This window comes from Sycon ciliatum, chromosome 8, assembly GCF_964019385.1.
Source record: "Sycon ciliatum chromosome 8, ocSycCili1.1, whole genome shotgun sequence".
In the NCBI taxonomy this organism is placed as follows: domain Eukaryota; kingdom Metazoa; phylum Porifera; class Calcarea; order Leucosolenida; family Sycettidae; genus Sycon; species Sycon ciliatum.
In genome coordinates, this window is record NC_088650.1 from 644,439 (window position 1) to 659,438 (window position 15,000).

The 15,000-nt window shown below is 47.4% G+C and overlaps 1 protein-coding gene across 1 annotated transcript in view; it reads right to left on the reverse strand.

The window, feature by feature from the left end:
* Positions 1–4,924, reverse strand: part of LOC135822966 (probable E3 ubiquitin-protein ligase bre1) — a 23,655-nt gene extending 18,731 nt beyond the window's left edge. The window contains exons 1-3 of the mRNA XM_065335806.1: positions 3,254–4,924; positions 519–585; positions 1–112 (exon numbers count right to left, since the gene is read on the reverse strand). The exon at positions 1–112 is cut by the window's left edge and continues 292 nt beyond it. Of these exons, the coding sequence (XP_065191878.1) occupies positions 1–112; positions 519–585; positions 3,254–4,525 (1,451 nt within the window). The 5' untranslated portion in view covers positions 4,526–4,924. The remainder of the gene's footprint in view (positions 113–518; positions 586–3,253) is intronic.
* Positions 4,925–15,000: the final 10,076 nt, after the last annotated feature.

Sequence of the window (15,000 nt, forward strand, 5' to 3'; positions counted from 1 at the left end):
GTGCGGTCTTTGATCACATTCGGTTCTTGGGCGTGTAAACACTTGCTGAGGTGTGCTGATTCGTTGCCGAATGGTGCTATCTGCTCACGACGCAGGTAACCATCAACAACCTCTGCGGGTAGTTACACATACACACATACACACACGCGCACGCACTCGCGCACTCACACACACCCACACACACACAACCACATACACACATGCATACACGCACCGGCGCGTGCGCGCACACACACACACGCACCGGCGCGCGCGCACACACACACACGCACGCACACGCACACACACACACACACACACACACACACACACACACACACACTCAATGCACTTTGCTTCCAGGAGTCATTAACCAATTGCATCCAAATGAATGCATCCAAATGAATGCACACAAGTCAGAGTACTCTAACTGCGATGAACACAGCGGACTCTGCACATAAACATACCGATACAATTAGCACCGATGTAAGTAGTGATTAGAAACTGCAGCAACTCTGGAATCTCAGCATGCATCTTACCTGTATTATTGCTCTCATTCAAAGACATGAAACTACTCGTATCTCCCCCGCTCTGTAGAAACTCAACCTGAACGAGAAGCAGCAGCAGCAACAGCAGAAGCAACACCGTTACCACCAACACAAGCAGCAGCACCGGCACCAGCAGAAGCAGCAGCACCAGAAGCAGCAGCAGCACCACCACCACCAGCAGCAGCACCAGAAGCAGCAGCAACAGCACCACCAGCAGCAGCAGCACCAGAAGCAGCAGCAACAGCAACAGCACCACCACCAGCAGCAGAATCAGAAGCAGCAGCATCAGCAGCAGCAGCAGCAGCACCACCACCACCAGCAGCCGCAGCACTAGCACCAGAAGCAGCAACAGCAGCAGCAGTACTAGAAGCAGCAGCAGCACCAGAAGCAGCAGCAGCACCAGCAACACCGTTACCACCAACACAAGCAGCAGCACTGCCACCAGCAGAAGCAGTAGCAGCAGCACCACCACCATCACCATCATCACCATCACCAGCAGCAGCAGCAGCAGCAACAGTAGCAGCAGCAGCAGCAACACCACCAGCAGCAGCAGCAACACCACCACTTCCACCATCACCACCACCACCACCAGCACCACCACCACCACCAGCAGCACCACCACCACCAGCAGCAGCAACACCACCACCAGCAGCAACAGCAGCAACAGCAGCAGCAGCAACATCACCACCACCAGCAACAGCAGCAACAGCAGCAGCAGCAACACCACCAGCAGCAGCAGCAACACCAGCAATGGCAACCGTCATCACATGTGCAGAGATGACAGTTGCACCATTCCTATGAAAATCTCAGAAACTCTTTGTTTTATCTGGTTGTGATAAATGGCGATAATTACACCCAAACTAGGTGCCATCATATCAGAGAGAGAGACATGTTCCACTGTTGTCTTGTCACAAACAAAGGCAGCGTTCGGGTGCACAGAGCATCGGCAACGATAGATTTGTGGCCGCATTTTCGCTGCTGTGTGAACTGAAAAAAACTCAAAATTTGAAAAATGAGTGGTGTGGTGTGCCATCAGAGTTGGGCGGGAGATTGGGGGGGGGGGGGGGGGGGGGGGTGAGGCGAACATATTTGAAAGGAGGAAGCGATGACGCACAACTGGTAGCTTGCAGTTGCATGTAGAAAGCCAACTCAATCCCTGACACTAGATTTTTGTGGATGGCACTGATCAGCCTGCCTCTCTACTATTGAATGTAAAAGTATGTAAAGTTCGCACATCCGAGTTAAAACCGACTACACAATCGTGTTGAGAAACACAACCAGCTTAGGAATTTTCGCTTGAGCCAGGCCACCGCCATGCCTGTGATACCACAGTGGCAGATGCAGCGCCTAACGGCGAGGGTGAGGTCGTAACTCTCACAACTAATGCCCGTCAAGGGGGCGCACCTGTTTAGCTCCATCCATGTTACCAAGAGTCAATAACCCCAACAGTGTGCAACTGGGGTCTGGATGCTGTAGGCCCACTGTGCGGCAAAATTCCAACATGACGTCATGCTGCTGAGGCACAGAGGACAAAACTCCGCGTTCCGCGGTGCTTGGAACGAGGGAGTAGTAAAAGCGCAATGAAGTTGTATGTCGTTTTTGACGTGTTGGATTACCGCGGGCGGATCCCTATGATGTACGGGGTTGCACACTTTTGGGGTTATGGACCCTTGATGTTACCCTCACTCCGAGTGCAGTTGTACCCAGTTGACTGTGGTTGCCGCTATAACTCATTGCATGTAAAGTGGTTCACGCAAGCATCGCCGCATTTGCTAGCACAGTACACCCTTCCTGCTCCCAGCGCGGGTCTCGAACTCGGGACCTTGTGATTCGCAGGCAAGCCCACAACCACTCGGCCAAAGTGCTGGTTGGGGGGGGGGGGGGGAGTGCTGGTTGGGGGGGGGGGGAGTGCTGGTTGGGGGGGGGAGTGCTGGTTGGGGGGGGAGTGCTGGTTGGGGGGGGGGGGGAGTGCTGGTTGGGGGGGGGAGTGCTGGTGGGGGGGGGGGAGTGCTGGTTGGGGGGGTGGGAGTGCTGGTTGGGGGGGGGGGGGGGGAGTGCTGGTGGGGGGGGGGGGGGGGGGAGTGCTGGTTGGGGGGGGGGGAGGATCTACTAGCAAAGCCCACTCCAAATCAATCTTTCCACCAGTTGAAACCCATCGCAGAGAGCGGAAAGAAGAGAAATACTGACAAACTGACAAAATTGAGTGAAAGGCACAGCCAATGTTGTTCTTGGTCGTCCGGTCTTCGTGGTCTTGCTTCTTCAAAAGCAGATTCAAGTGTCCCGCAAGCATTTCGGAGTTTGCATGATCGTGAACAATAAAAGCTGAGACCGCAGCGAGCCACAACCCTACAAAGCGCAGCGCGAAAGCTCGTGGCAAGCCGCCATTCCACGGCACCCCGCGGAAATCGCTCGAGCTACGGTTATGGAACCCGGACCTCGCGAATCCTTTTCAGGTTTGTGCAAACAAAATATCTACTACCAGCGGTCGGCGGACATGCATACACTCAAACGTTCAAAGCTCCCTCACCACTTGACAGACCTGCATACACTCAAACGTTCAAAGCTCCCTCACCACTTGACAGACATGCATACACTCAAACGTTCAAAGCTCCCTCACCACTTGACAGACCTGCATACCCACAGTGTATAGCCAAAGGTCCAAAGATCTCAGCTCTCCAATGCAAGAGAGCGTGATGAGCGGATGTTGCGCAAGATTTACAACTAACCTGATGTTTCAAAGTCTGCACAAGGCTTCTCAAGTGTTCATTCTCCTGCTGTTCCATCTTCAACTGCTGCTCGTGAAGCTCTGCAGTAGAGTGCTGTTGCTGGTGCTTGTGCTGTTGCTGCAGTTGCTGGCGTTGTCGGTGCTGTTGTTGCTGGTGCTGTTGTTGCTGGTGCTGTTGTTGGTGGTCGTGCTGCTGTTGGTGCTGTTGCTGTTGGTGCTCAAAGTGTTGTTGCTCCTCTCGTTCCTGTTCACGTTGTGGTTGTGGGTCGTTGTGTGTGCAAGTCATACCTTGATGACCACTACCTGCTCCACTGGCCGATGCAGTCACCGGATGCTCGCACATTGCCTCATGTTGCACCTCATTTCGTTGCTGCAACTGCTGCTGGTCAGTGTGCCGTGGCAGGTCAGTGTGCCGTGGCAGGTCAGTGTGCCGTGGCAGGTCAGTCTGCCGTAGCAGGTCAGTGTGCCGTAGCAGGTCAGTGTGCCGTAGCAGGTCAGTGTGCCGTAGCGGGTCAGCCTGTGGTTGTCGGTCAGAGTGCTGCTGCGGCTCTACTCTTTGTAATGGAAAGTCTGACACTGGACATTCCGCTGCTGCAGTACGAAGATTTCTGTTGTACTCGTGCGATAGGTGATCCCGCAACAGGTCATTAGTGTGTCGTAGTGTGCTCCGCAGCGTGTCATTCTCATTTGCTAGCAGCCGAATACGCTCTAGAACAGTCCCTGCAAGTGCATTGTCTGCAGAAGTAGACGTTTGTGCGGTTGCTGTTTGCATTTTCAAATCTCCATGTAACTGTTTCTCCTGCTTAGAGCACAGTTCTGCTACAGACGTGCGTCGGACTTCTGTTGACTCCTTAGAGCACCGTTCTGCTACAGCCGTGCGGTGGACTTCTGTTGACTCCTTAGAGCACCGTTCTGCTACAGCCGTGCGGTGGACGTCTGTTGACCTTGCAGCACTCATTTCTGTAGTGCGCGTCTGTTCAATCACAGGCATCACAGGCACTCTTGAATTTAGGGACATACTCAGACTACTGGCACTGCTAACTACTTCACTCTCATTGTCCGCTAGTCTAACGTGCAGGCCTGGCCCATCTTGCGAAGTGACAGAGCTTCCGTTCAGCACTACGAAACTCTCTCCGGGATCATTGTCGCCCAGCAGCGCGGCACCAGAACCACTGTCGTCGTTGCCCGAAGCGTTCTCCTCTTCATCATTCGGACAGTTTGTGCAGTGGTCAAATTCACCACGGTCTGGTTGGGTAGCAAGTAATTCATCCATCGCTCGCTGCTCTTTCAAAATAATACCCGTATCAGCTGCTTTCAGTGCTATCGTTGGCCGGCCATTCCTGCCTGGACAATGCAGCTTACACTGTTACAGAGTAGACTCTAGGGCATGGTTGCCAGCTTGTAGATTTCCTCTACAGGAATAACATGCAATGCAGCTGAACTTCTAAACTAAGAGTTACTTTAGTCCACTGGTATTGGCGGAGGCTTGGCTGCCTAATCCCTAACTACAACAACGCCACAGATCGCGCAGGTAGAGTCTGCTAGACACAACAGTCTCTTCACAGACATGCCTTGTCATAGCTCTCCGCTAGCTAGCTCAGTTGAGATAGCGCGACCAGGAAATAATGAAGGAAGACTTCACCAAAATTTTTAATTCGGATCGCGGAGTGTGCTGCGGTACTGACACCTGGACACTGTGTGTAGCCTACAAGTACAAGTACAACTACAAGTACAAGAGGTAGTGAGTGTATTATTTTTTTAGAGGTCGAATGTGACATGTGCATGTGGCAGCCTGCACTGGCAAGGCTGGCCTAGCCTGCCTGGCAGTGACCATGCCCATGCCATGGTGACTAGTCAGTGTCCGCGAGGATTATTTTTCACCGCGGCGCTGCGCGCCTTGGCTTGGGTATTTGAAAAATAATCCCCTCGGAACCGTGCAATATCCATAAATGATGATGTCATGATTTAGCAAGGCCTGCCACTACACTATCATGCACTACTGTAGTGCACTAGTACTGCCTACTGGCGTACTGCCGCTAGTACTGGCAGTCTGGCACTACAGTCCGTTTCAAAAAGATTTACAATCCTGGCGATCGCCCGCGGAGTTTGGCGTCTTACCGTATGAGCACTCGAGCGCTGCCTGGAAAAACTCACTGTGAACTCGAAGAAATATTCCGCGCGAAAGCAGGAAAAATGGCAACTCACTCACGATGACACAGTCATGTACGTCTGGTTTACAACAAACGAGTTCTTCCTCGTATTTAGAAAAGCGATCCTGTCAGCTTTTCTATTATTGTGTTCACATGGCAAGAAAAACGACATCGCTATGCTATGTAAGTTTCTACGTAAGGTGCTCGGTATTTCACTTAGGCTACGTAAGTCTCTACGTAAGGTGCTCGATATTAGATCTACCAACGGGTGGTAGCCGCGTGCTGTGCACGTGCACGGCAGACATTGTGATGCAGTGCAGTCCGTGTTCGGATGTGCATGCGCGAGGAACTTACTTCCTCCTTTGGAATGCTTCTTGTATGAGCTGTTTCGGAAATTTCGTCTCCTGGCCTGGCTTATTTATTTTCGGCGCTGCTGAGACCTCCTTTCGCGGAATATTACTCAATGACAGGTGAGTTGACCAGTTCCCTTTGATTCATTTGCTTGTGTTGACTCTTTCATTTACGAAAAGTGTGCTGATTTTGGGCGGAATGCAATAAATAATGGGAAAGCTGACAGGATCTCGTTTCTAAATTTCGCTTTTCCGCTGCCGAGGCCTCCTTTTACGGAATACTCGATGACAGGTGATCTCTGAGTTGACCGGTTTCCTTCGATTCATTTGCTTATGCTCACCCTTTCATTTACGGAAACGTGTGCCGATTTTATTCGGATTTAGATCCATTTTTATCTCTTTGCCCTTGTCTACAGTGTGCGAAGAACGCGAGTTCACCTTCTTGACGGTAAGGCTTATGTTAGATGTGTTGTCGAAATACTCATATTCATTGTATGTACATTGGTACGTTACAAGTAAGGCACTGGTCAGTGGCATACTATCGTTGGCAGCTCCCAATCTGGAGGGAGAGGTTCAAGGACCCATTGACCGAGTTTGCAAAATATAATTATTCGCATATCAGGGAAAATCTCCATTGTGGAGAGGTTCAGTAAACTTGTTTGCTTCATACGAAACATGCCAATGGGTGCAGTCTCGTCTCGTAAAGATCTCGTATTTGTATGATTGGATTTGTTTACTTGAGTCTGGGCTGTTTTGATTTATTATTTGTGAGTACCGCCGAGATTGCACTGCCCAAAATATACTTTCGAGCCGCCAAAGCAAGAATTACGATCTGCAATCTGTTTGTAGTGCCTGCAAGAATGTGCTGTACATGTATCGTACTTTCTCTCTTGCTGTTTCAGTTGCCGTCATGTTGCTAAAGAAACGTTCAGTAGAGAGGTTCTGCAAAACGAAAATTCGAACAAAGTTTCGCGACAGTCCTTGCGAAAGTGTGTACGAATTTTTGCACAACCTTTGCGTTCTGCACATGTTCGTAGTTTGCGCGGGCCACGTGCACGTACGCCATAACCCGATCTAACGAAAGTGTGTACGACAGTTCATTTCGCGTTCTCTGCAAATTTAGCGTCCAAAGTTGCGAAAGTTCGTGCGAAGTTTCGCACTTCATGACGTAGAACGAAAGTTTGTACGCGTTTTCGTTTTGCAGAACCTCTCTAGTGACTCATTATTTTGTTTCATACGAGACGAGTCAATGAGTGGACCGTATGCGTGTTAAAACAAAATGGCGTCACGATTTATTGAAAGTGGTATAGTTGGTGGAACGAGTGTTCAAACCCATTTGAACTTCATACTGTTCGTCTTCTTTTTGACATGCTCTCTTTCCATCGTCCTTAGCTTTTGTTTGTTGAGAGCTGTTTTGGCTTTCTCCTAAACCTCTGGGGGATGCCAAGTGATGGTTTTGAGAGGCTGGTGATGGCTGTGAGCGAGAGTTTGCCGATCGGCGTCGTCCTCGCTATAGCGATGAAAATACTAGTTACTGCGCACCTGGCACATATCACAACACGTCGGAGCGTCCAGGAGCAAAGGAATCTTGGGTTTTCACTGGAATCTAGTTCCTCCAGCATCGTGTAGCCCACCGTCGGTGAATGGCGGTCCAGAAAGGTCGAACCTGGTCTTCTGCAGCATCTCGCAGTCCTGCGAGGCACACTGAATACGCCTGTCATGTATTCTACAAATAAAAATCACGAAGTTGTGGACTTTACAGTGATGAGTCTATCCTGTATGCTGCAAAAGACGCAGGAAATGTGACTGGTGTCCGTACACTGGACGCCAATATCATCCCAGTCTTCTCCTGCAGGATCTGTTTGACATTGACATACCGGTATGCAGTGGGTCGACATTGGCCTGGTTTGGCAGCTATCTGCCTGGGTGGATGTAGCAGGTTTGCATTGGCGCGTCGTCCAGTCCGACATATTCTTGTAACTGTGGAGTACCGGCAGGGTCTGAGAGGTTGCTCGTGCTGTGAACACATCTCTACTGCCTGTCTCGTCCTGGAAGTGCCGTCTCGCCGCTTCCTTGCTCTACAGTCACGCCGTTATTTCGCTTTGTTTCGTGGTGCAGCTCAAAACCTGCCCAAACAACTGTGAGCTCGCAACATGGTATGGACAAATTGCACCACTCATGCTGGTTAACTAAAACCGGGATAGTCGAGTAAGCGAGTTCACTCCCTGGGCCATGGCAAGATCTGTTCAGCGCGGGCTATTCCAACCTCCAAGTGCATAGTCACCGATCGATCCATGCGATGGTGGTTGACCTACAAAGAGCCAAGGTCTACGAGTACTACTATTGGATGCTGTCTACATGCAGTCAACAAAATCAAAGTACCTCAGTATGCCGCAGAACAGGGCATGTGCATCTATAGCATGACACAACAGGGGTTCTGGCGGCATCTGTCAAACAAGCAGTAGCGACTAGTGCCAGCTACCTATTGGAGGCTAGCCGCTACAGTCTGTCACTGGAGATAATTATTATGTTCACTGTTTAGACTGAGCACAATCAATGATGCCCAATCAATCTGCCCAATGTGTGTTCTGTTCCACCTAATTATAACGTCCCATCGCATCAACCCTACTACACGCACATGTCGTCACTCTAGCACGACTTGTGTTATTATTGTTTATTTTGATTCGCACGATAAATAGAGCACAATAAACGTTAACTTGACCGAAGGTTAAAGGCGACTGCAGATAGAGGAACACATCGAGGTACAGGTGCCGGCATCAATACAGTATCAGAGAGGTACGCAGAAAAAACTCTCGTAAGCCCAAGGGGAAGTGGTTGATGAGGGATGAATGCACTCTCCACGCTCGTCTACACTGTTCGTGGAAATGCACACATACATACAATAATATACAACATAGCAATAGCATGCACAGAACCGAACAATTTCATGTTCACACATGCAAGCACAGACCTGAACATTAGTACCATAAGCCGATACAGACAATATCCCCATACACACAGACGCACACACACACAATGTCCCATGTATGCGCCCGTGGCGAGAAAAGCACGCAGATCTAAAAATGCACTGGATGTGAACCCGCAGATTTTCTCTAATAGCAATGATAGCGAATCTGATTCTGAATGAAACACACACACAATACAATTATTGAATGCCCATCCGCAGATGATGGCAGGTCCTGAAAGAACAGGCAGTGTTCCAGTGATGGGGAACAGAACTTCGAGTGGCGAGTGAGGTATACACACACACGTGCGTGCGCGGGCACACACCAAAAGTATGAAGAAATAGAATCGACATCGTAGTATTCATTGGTTGGGGAATGGAAAGGAAAATAAAACATTGCTGTAGGTTATTGTTGTAAGGACACTGGGAGCACAAAAGAAAGGTAAGCAACTTGCTTTGAAGCAAAGAAAGTTATTATTCCACGGATCTCAGAAGGAAGGAACGTTCCAGAATGCTGCACTGGCAACAGGCGGCCTGCATGTGCGCGGCCCCTGCAGTCGGTCCAGCTGCCGGCCTTGCAGTGCTGAAAAGAATGTGCAGTACAGCATGTCACATAGTATCGCAGCCTGGACAAATAGACGCTGGGAAGTCCTAGTTATGTGCTCACCTACACCACGATGCACCAATCTTCTGAGCTACTTTGGCAACAATTTTGTCCACTTGAGACTCCCATGGGCTGAGCCAGTTGTTGAGGGCTGCATCAAGGTGGACGGCAATGACCGCTGATGGCAAGGCAATCCATGACACACAGTCACTAGGGCATCGTCAACATGGCGCTGAGGCTGGATGAATAAAATCAACCTTTAGGCTGCCGCGGGATTGACAACGAGGCCGCTGTCTCGAAGCTAGTCAGTCGGCCTGGTCACCGCCATTGACGAACCAGTCGCCACCGCCAGCAGTGGCGGTAGGTTGTGACAAGTATGGTGCAATATTGTCAGCAAATTCAGTACTCAGGATAAGATGAGTGACAAAGGGAACGTTGTGTTTGATAATATTGAAGTGAACAGGGATGATCACAAACCCTGCGCGTACTCCACCGTGAGTTACAAGAAAATTCCGGACTGGACGACGAGCAAACACCAACCTGCTACATCCAACCAGGCAGATACTATAACAATAGCTGCCAAACCAGGTCAATGCCGACCTACTGCATAATGTCAATGTCAAACAGATCCTGCAGGAGAAGACTGGGGTGTTGGCGTCCAGTCACTGAGTGTACAGACACCAGTCACATTTCCTGCGTCTTTTGCAGCATACAGGATAGACTCATCACTGTAAAGTCCACAACTTCGTGATTTTTATTTGTAGAATACATGACAGGCGTATTCAGTGTGCCTCGCAGGACTGCGAGATGCTGCAGAAGACCAGGTTCGACCTTTCTGGACCGCCATTCACCGACGGTGGGCTACACGATGCTGGAGGAACTAGATTCCAGTGAAAACCCAAGATTCCTTTGCTCCTGGACGCTCCGACGTGTTGTGATATGTGCCAGGTGCGCAGTAACTAGTACTTTCATCGCTATAGCGAGGACGACGCCGATCGGCAAACTCTCGCTCACAGCCATCACCAGCCTCTCAAAACCATCACTTGGCATCCCCCAGAGGTATAGGAGAAAGCCAAAACAGCTCTCAACAAATAAAAGCTAAGGACGATGGAAAGGGAGCATGTCAAAAAGAAGACGAACAGTATGAAGTTCAAATGGGTTTGAACACTCGTTCCACCAACTATACCACTTTCAATAAATCGTGACGCCATTTTGTTTTAACATGAATATCGCGGGTTGTTGTGGCTTAGAATCTTTCGCTGTAGAATAAATCTATTCGTCTGTCTATTGGAGAAATAATTGTATTCACTGATTATAAAATAGGTTAAGACAAACTCACAGAATAAATAGCATCGGTTATTAGTGTTCGCCCTAAAGAGGTTCGACTGAATATCATTCATACTCACCAAAAGATGTGTAAGATTTTATTATTATGGAGTGCCTTGTTTATCCTCAGGATCAGTGTAGTTGTTGGAACGAGGTGTCGGACTCAGCAATGTATTTGTTTACATTTTAATACATGTTTATTGTTCCTCCTTTGCTGTGTTGTTTTAGAAAATCGTGGACTAACAGTTTGAAGTCATTGAACTGCTTCTAAAAGTTGTATCGACATCAACAGGATTACGATTTCAGTGCAATATGATGCAGGATGACCTTATCACGATAACCCATGATTATAAACCATTATAAACACGGAATCAACAAAAACATCTGCGACACGCACCTGGTTACATTTCTCAAATAAATCTGATGTCATGAAATTCTGCTACAGCAACATGCACAGAATGACCTCCGTATAAAAAATATATCGCCACGGTCCACCACTACTCACATGTTTCCTCGCAGAAGAACATGCCAGTGCCATTTTCTACAAGAAAAGGCTTGCACATCAATGCGTATAATACGGTATTGATATGATGTGAAGGCCATAATTTACATAATGATATAGGGCATTCCATTGATTGGTGACAGAAAAAACAAAAGAAATTATAGCAATAAAAACTGCTTTATGGCAGTTTTCTAAAAAAAGTTATTGTGTTCTAGTCCATGGACCCCGTCTAAAAAGTAAGAAATTAACGAAATGTGATAGCCGAAAATTAAAATTTCACACAAAACCTCACAATAATCACCCACAGAATGAAAAGCTACAAGTAGAAGACCTTTTCCCCTCGTGATCCTTTTTCCTATGCATGCATGACTGCATGTTACCAATAATTGTTGGTGCAGTACATGTACAAGTAAGTTTAGTGTTGAAAGCAGCATTTCAAGTGTTGTGATTATTGTGAGGTTTTGTGTGAAATTTTAATTTTCGGCTATCACATTTCGTTAATTTCTTACTTTTTAGACGGGGTCCATGGACTAGAACACAATAACTTTTTTTAGAAAACTGCCATAAAGCAGTTTTTATTGCTATAATCGACAATGGAGTCAGAGAGGACATGTCGAAACGAAAGTGTTGTAAATGTTGACGAGCTGCATGGGTCCGTTTTGTGACCAAAATAGTTTCTTTGAGCTGCGATGCAATTTACTCACCGTGTGACGAAAACGACATCGACACGGACTCATTCCCAAGGCCATGACTTGGCAAAGCTATCCGTGTGACTTCGACGACATTTTGAGAAAAGCAGACGCTTGTGAACGCTGATAGAAGACGGCGTTGACTGCTAAATTCAAATAAATTGGCGATCTTGAAATACTAAAAATATATCTCAAAAAGCTACTGCGCGATGACTTCCATTATAATTCACTCACACCATTGCAGTGTTGTGGGTGTGTTCACATGGCGTGAGCCAGTCAAGTGTCAGTCAGTTCGGCAGGAAGCGCGAGCTCCAACAACAAGTCGTTTGGTGAAGCCATCTTCTTTGTCTTGTACCAGCTTGATCACCAAAACAATGAAAAAAAAAAGTTTGACTTGAGGATAGGTTGGGATTTGAACTCACAACTTCATGGTCAGCAGACAGCATTCATAACCACAAGGCCAAAAAGGAAAGGATAAATCGTGGGTTTTGATAAAAAATCGATACTGGCTTCCTGGGCAAATTGTAAACCATGGGAAAAGGCCGGAAACCTGGCCGAAATTCTAACTCCTTAACGGTTGGTCCGTTTTGAAACCTTCACAGAACAATTTGCCGTGTCCTAACAAGCCATTCTATGTACTTTGTTGTCCAAATTTCCCTTATCTTCATACTTTTTAAGACCCAAACCTGATTGTAAATCTTTTTGAAACAGACTATAGTGAACGGAACACCGAACGCGAAGTACCGGTAGTTCTGATAGTCGTTTGTTCGTCGCCTCTCCAGGTTTTGATCCACTTATTGGTTTGACTGAGGCGAATGCGGATTGTCACACACTTTCTTTGGTTTGTCTCCCAAGACGAAGCCTCATGAACTCTGCTGCTTGTTGGTAGCTGACAAGACCTTGGGGAAAAGCGATACTGATAGCGATCAAGTGAAGACGACGAAATAGTAGATATTGTAATTATTTGAAAATAATTTGACGTGCTCTGTTCGTCTGTCACCTACCGGCATGGAGGCGATTTAGTCCCTACAAATCAAAGACTACACTGAAGGTCAGACACTGACGTCCGTCCCATGGCATAGTCAAATGGTGTAAGAGTACATTATCCGAAATAAGATGGATTGTTTGTGGTCGTGTGGAACAAATTTGACAAGACCAGTAGAGCGTGAATGGGTACATCTACACGTACATGTAGAACCAATGACATTGAGTTAGTAGTAGGCTAACTGCTGCAAAGATTTATCTTTCAGGTCTGTGGTCTGTGAAAGAAGGAATTTTCCAAACACTGTACTAGATAAGGCATGTTCTGTATTTCTTTCCTTGGCGCTGATAGGTGGAATTCTCTGCCTGTCTCGTGTCGTCAGGTTGAGCATCTATCCGTTTTTGTTCCGCTCCGTAAAGAGCACTTAGGCCACCCTTTGTTAATTCATTGTTTGACCTCCTTTTTTTCGCGAAAAGGTACGCGGGAGGGCGGAAAAAAACAAAAGCCCATTCCAAAAACTGGAAACCCCAATCAAACATTTTGACCAGTAAAGCATGTGATATATACAATATTTCTGGGTCTAACGGCACTTGCAGGCATAGAACAACACTCTTTGATGGTACATTGGAGCACATGCCTGATGAATCCAACAAAACAGGTACATAGCATGGAGTTAGCATGTCATGAATTCATTACATCTGGATTTTTACTAGGACACACACCGTACGATATTTAAAAGCCAACAAAAAAAGAAAAAGAACACAAGACAAAGGCATGCCCGGGAGGCAAGATTATAAGTTTAAGGTCATGATCGGCACACTGTGAAACTACACAATCATGTATTTACAACTTCGCATATTATTGGTACTACTACTTTCTTGGTTTTTTTCCGGTCGGAGGCAAAAAGGTACGCGGGCGCGGACGTTAAACAACGAAAAAAGAAAGGGTGGCCTTAGGGTTCCCTGTAACAAGACGGCAACGTCTGTAGGGCATTCCCTATCAAAATAATAACTTCTACTACTACTACTACTAGAAACCAAAGTTTGCATTGAACGGCGATGCTCATTACTACCGTAATGTCGCGTGCATAAGCCGGATTTGTGCATAAGCCTGTCTCGTGTAGAAGCATGAAATCTGCAACAGCTTTTCGCGTACAAGCCTGTCGCATGCATAAGCCGGGCCAGTACACGAGACGCGCCACGTGTCGCGTGCGTAAGCCGGGCTACTACGCAAGACTGGTGAGCGCGCCTTTTACATGTTCATGTTTGCATGGTACCGTACACTTGCACACGCGGAAAACGTGGGAAGATGCGGAAATCAACACCAGCTGCGCTCGACAAGCCTGGTCATTGAGTGGTGCTTGTCATATAAGCCTGTCTCGTGTATAAGCCTGTCTTGTGTACAAGCCTGACTCCATCACCGGCTTATAGGCATATAAGCCCCGGCTAATGCACGCGACATTACGGTATGTGTCTTTGTCATTTCGTTCAATGTTTCTATGACAACTCGTGTGCTGGACGAGCATTTGTTGTCATTGACTCAATTTCTTTTACTCTCCATAAGCTATTGGATTATTTTCCTTACTCGGTCTATTTATAACCAGTATCTATATGAGAGTGTGGTGTGTCTCTATGGTTACCGGTGTTCGGCACACCCGGTTCATGTAGCATGTTGCAAATTAAGATGCTCTTGTTTATTGCTGATAGAAAGATTGCCACTTCCCTAGTTTTGTTTCACCAATATGCTTTTCTTTTGATAACTATAGCCAATTCCCCTTTTTAGACCTTATCTGGAAGGCCCATTCTTGCATATTCAAGCAGCAGCCAAGGGAGCTAGCTCTCTTGGTTATGCTGGTAGAAGGACTGGGTCCGACCTACCGTCCGAGGGGATGCACAGGATTTGCACAGGATTTCCTGTGGATATGAGATCCCCTCGTTTGAGGGAATTATGAGCCATAATCCCCTCAAACTAGGGGAAATATCCGTAGATCACCTGAAAAGGGTGGTCTATATTATTATAGCTATAAAGGATTAGGTGAGTAAGGCCTCTTTTACGGGCAAACAGAATGTACAGTATACAGTGGCATGGTGAATGATTACCGTAGAACACAACACCAAAAAATAAAAACAATTGTATGTGTGAAAAGAAACGCAAAAAAACCAGGAAAATACAAGGGCACT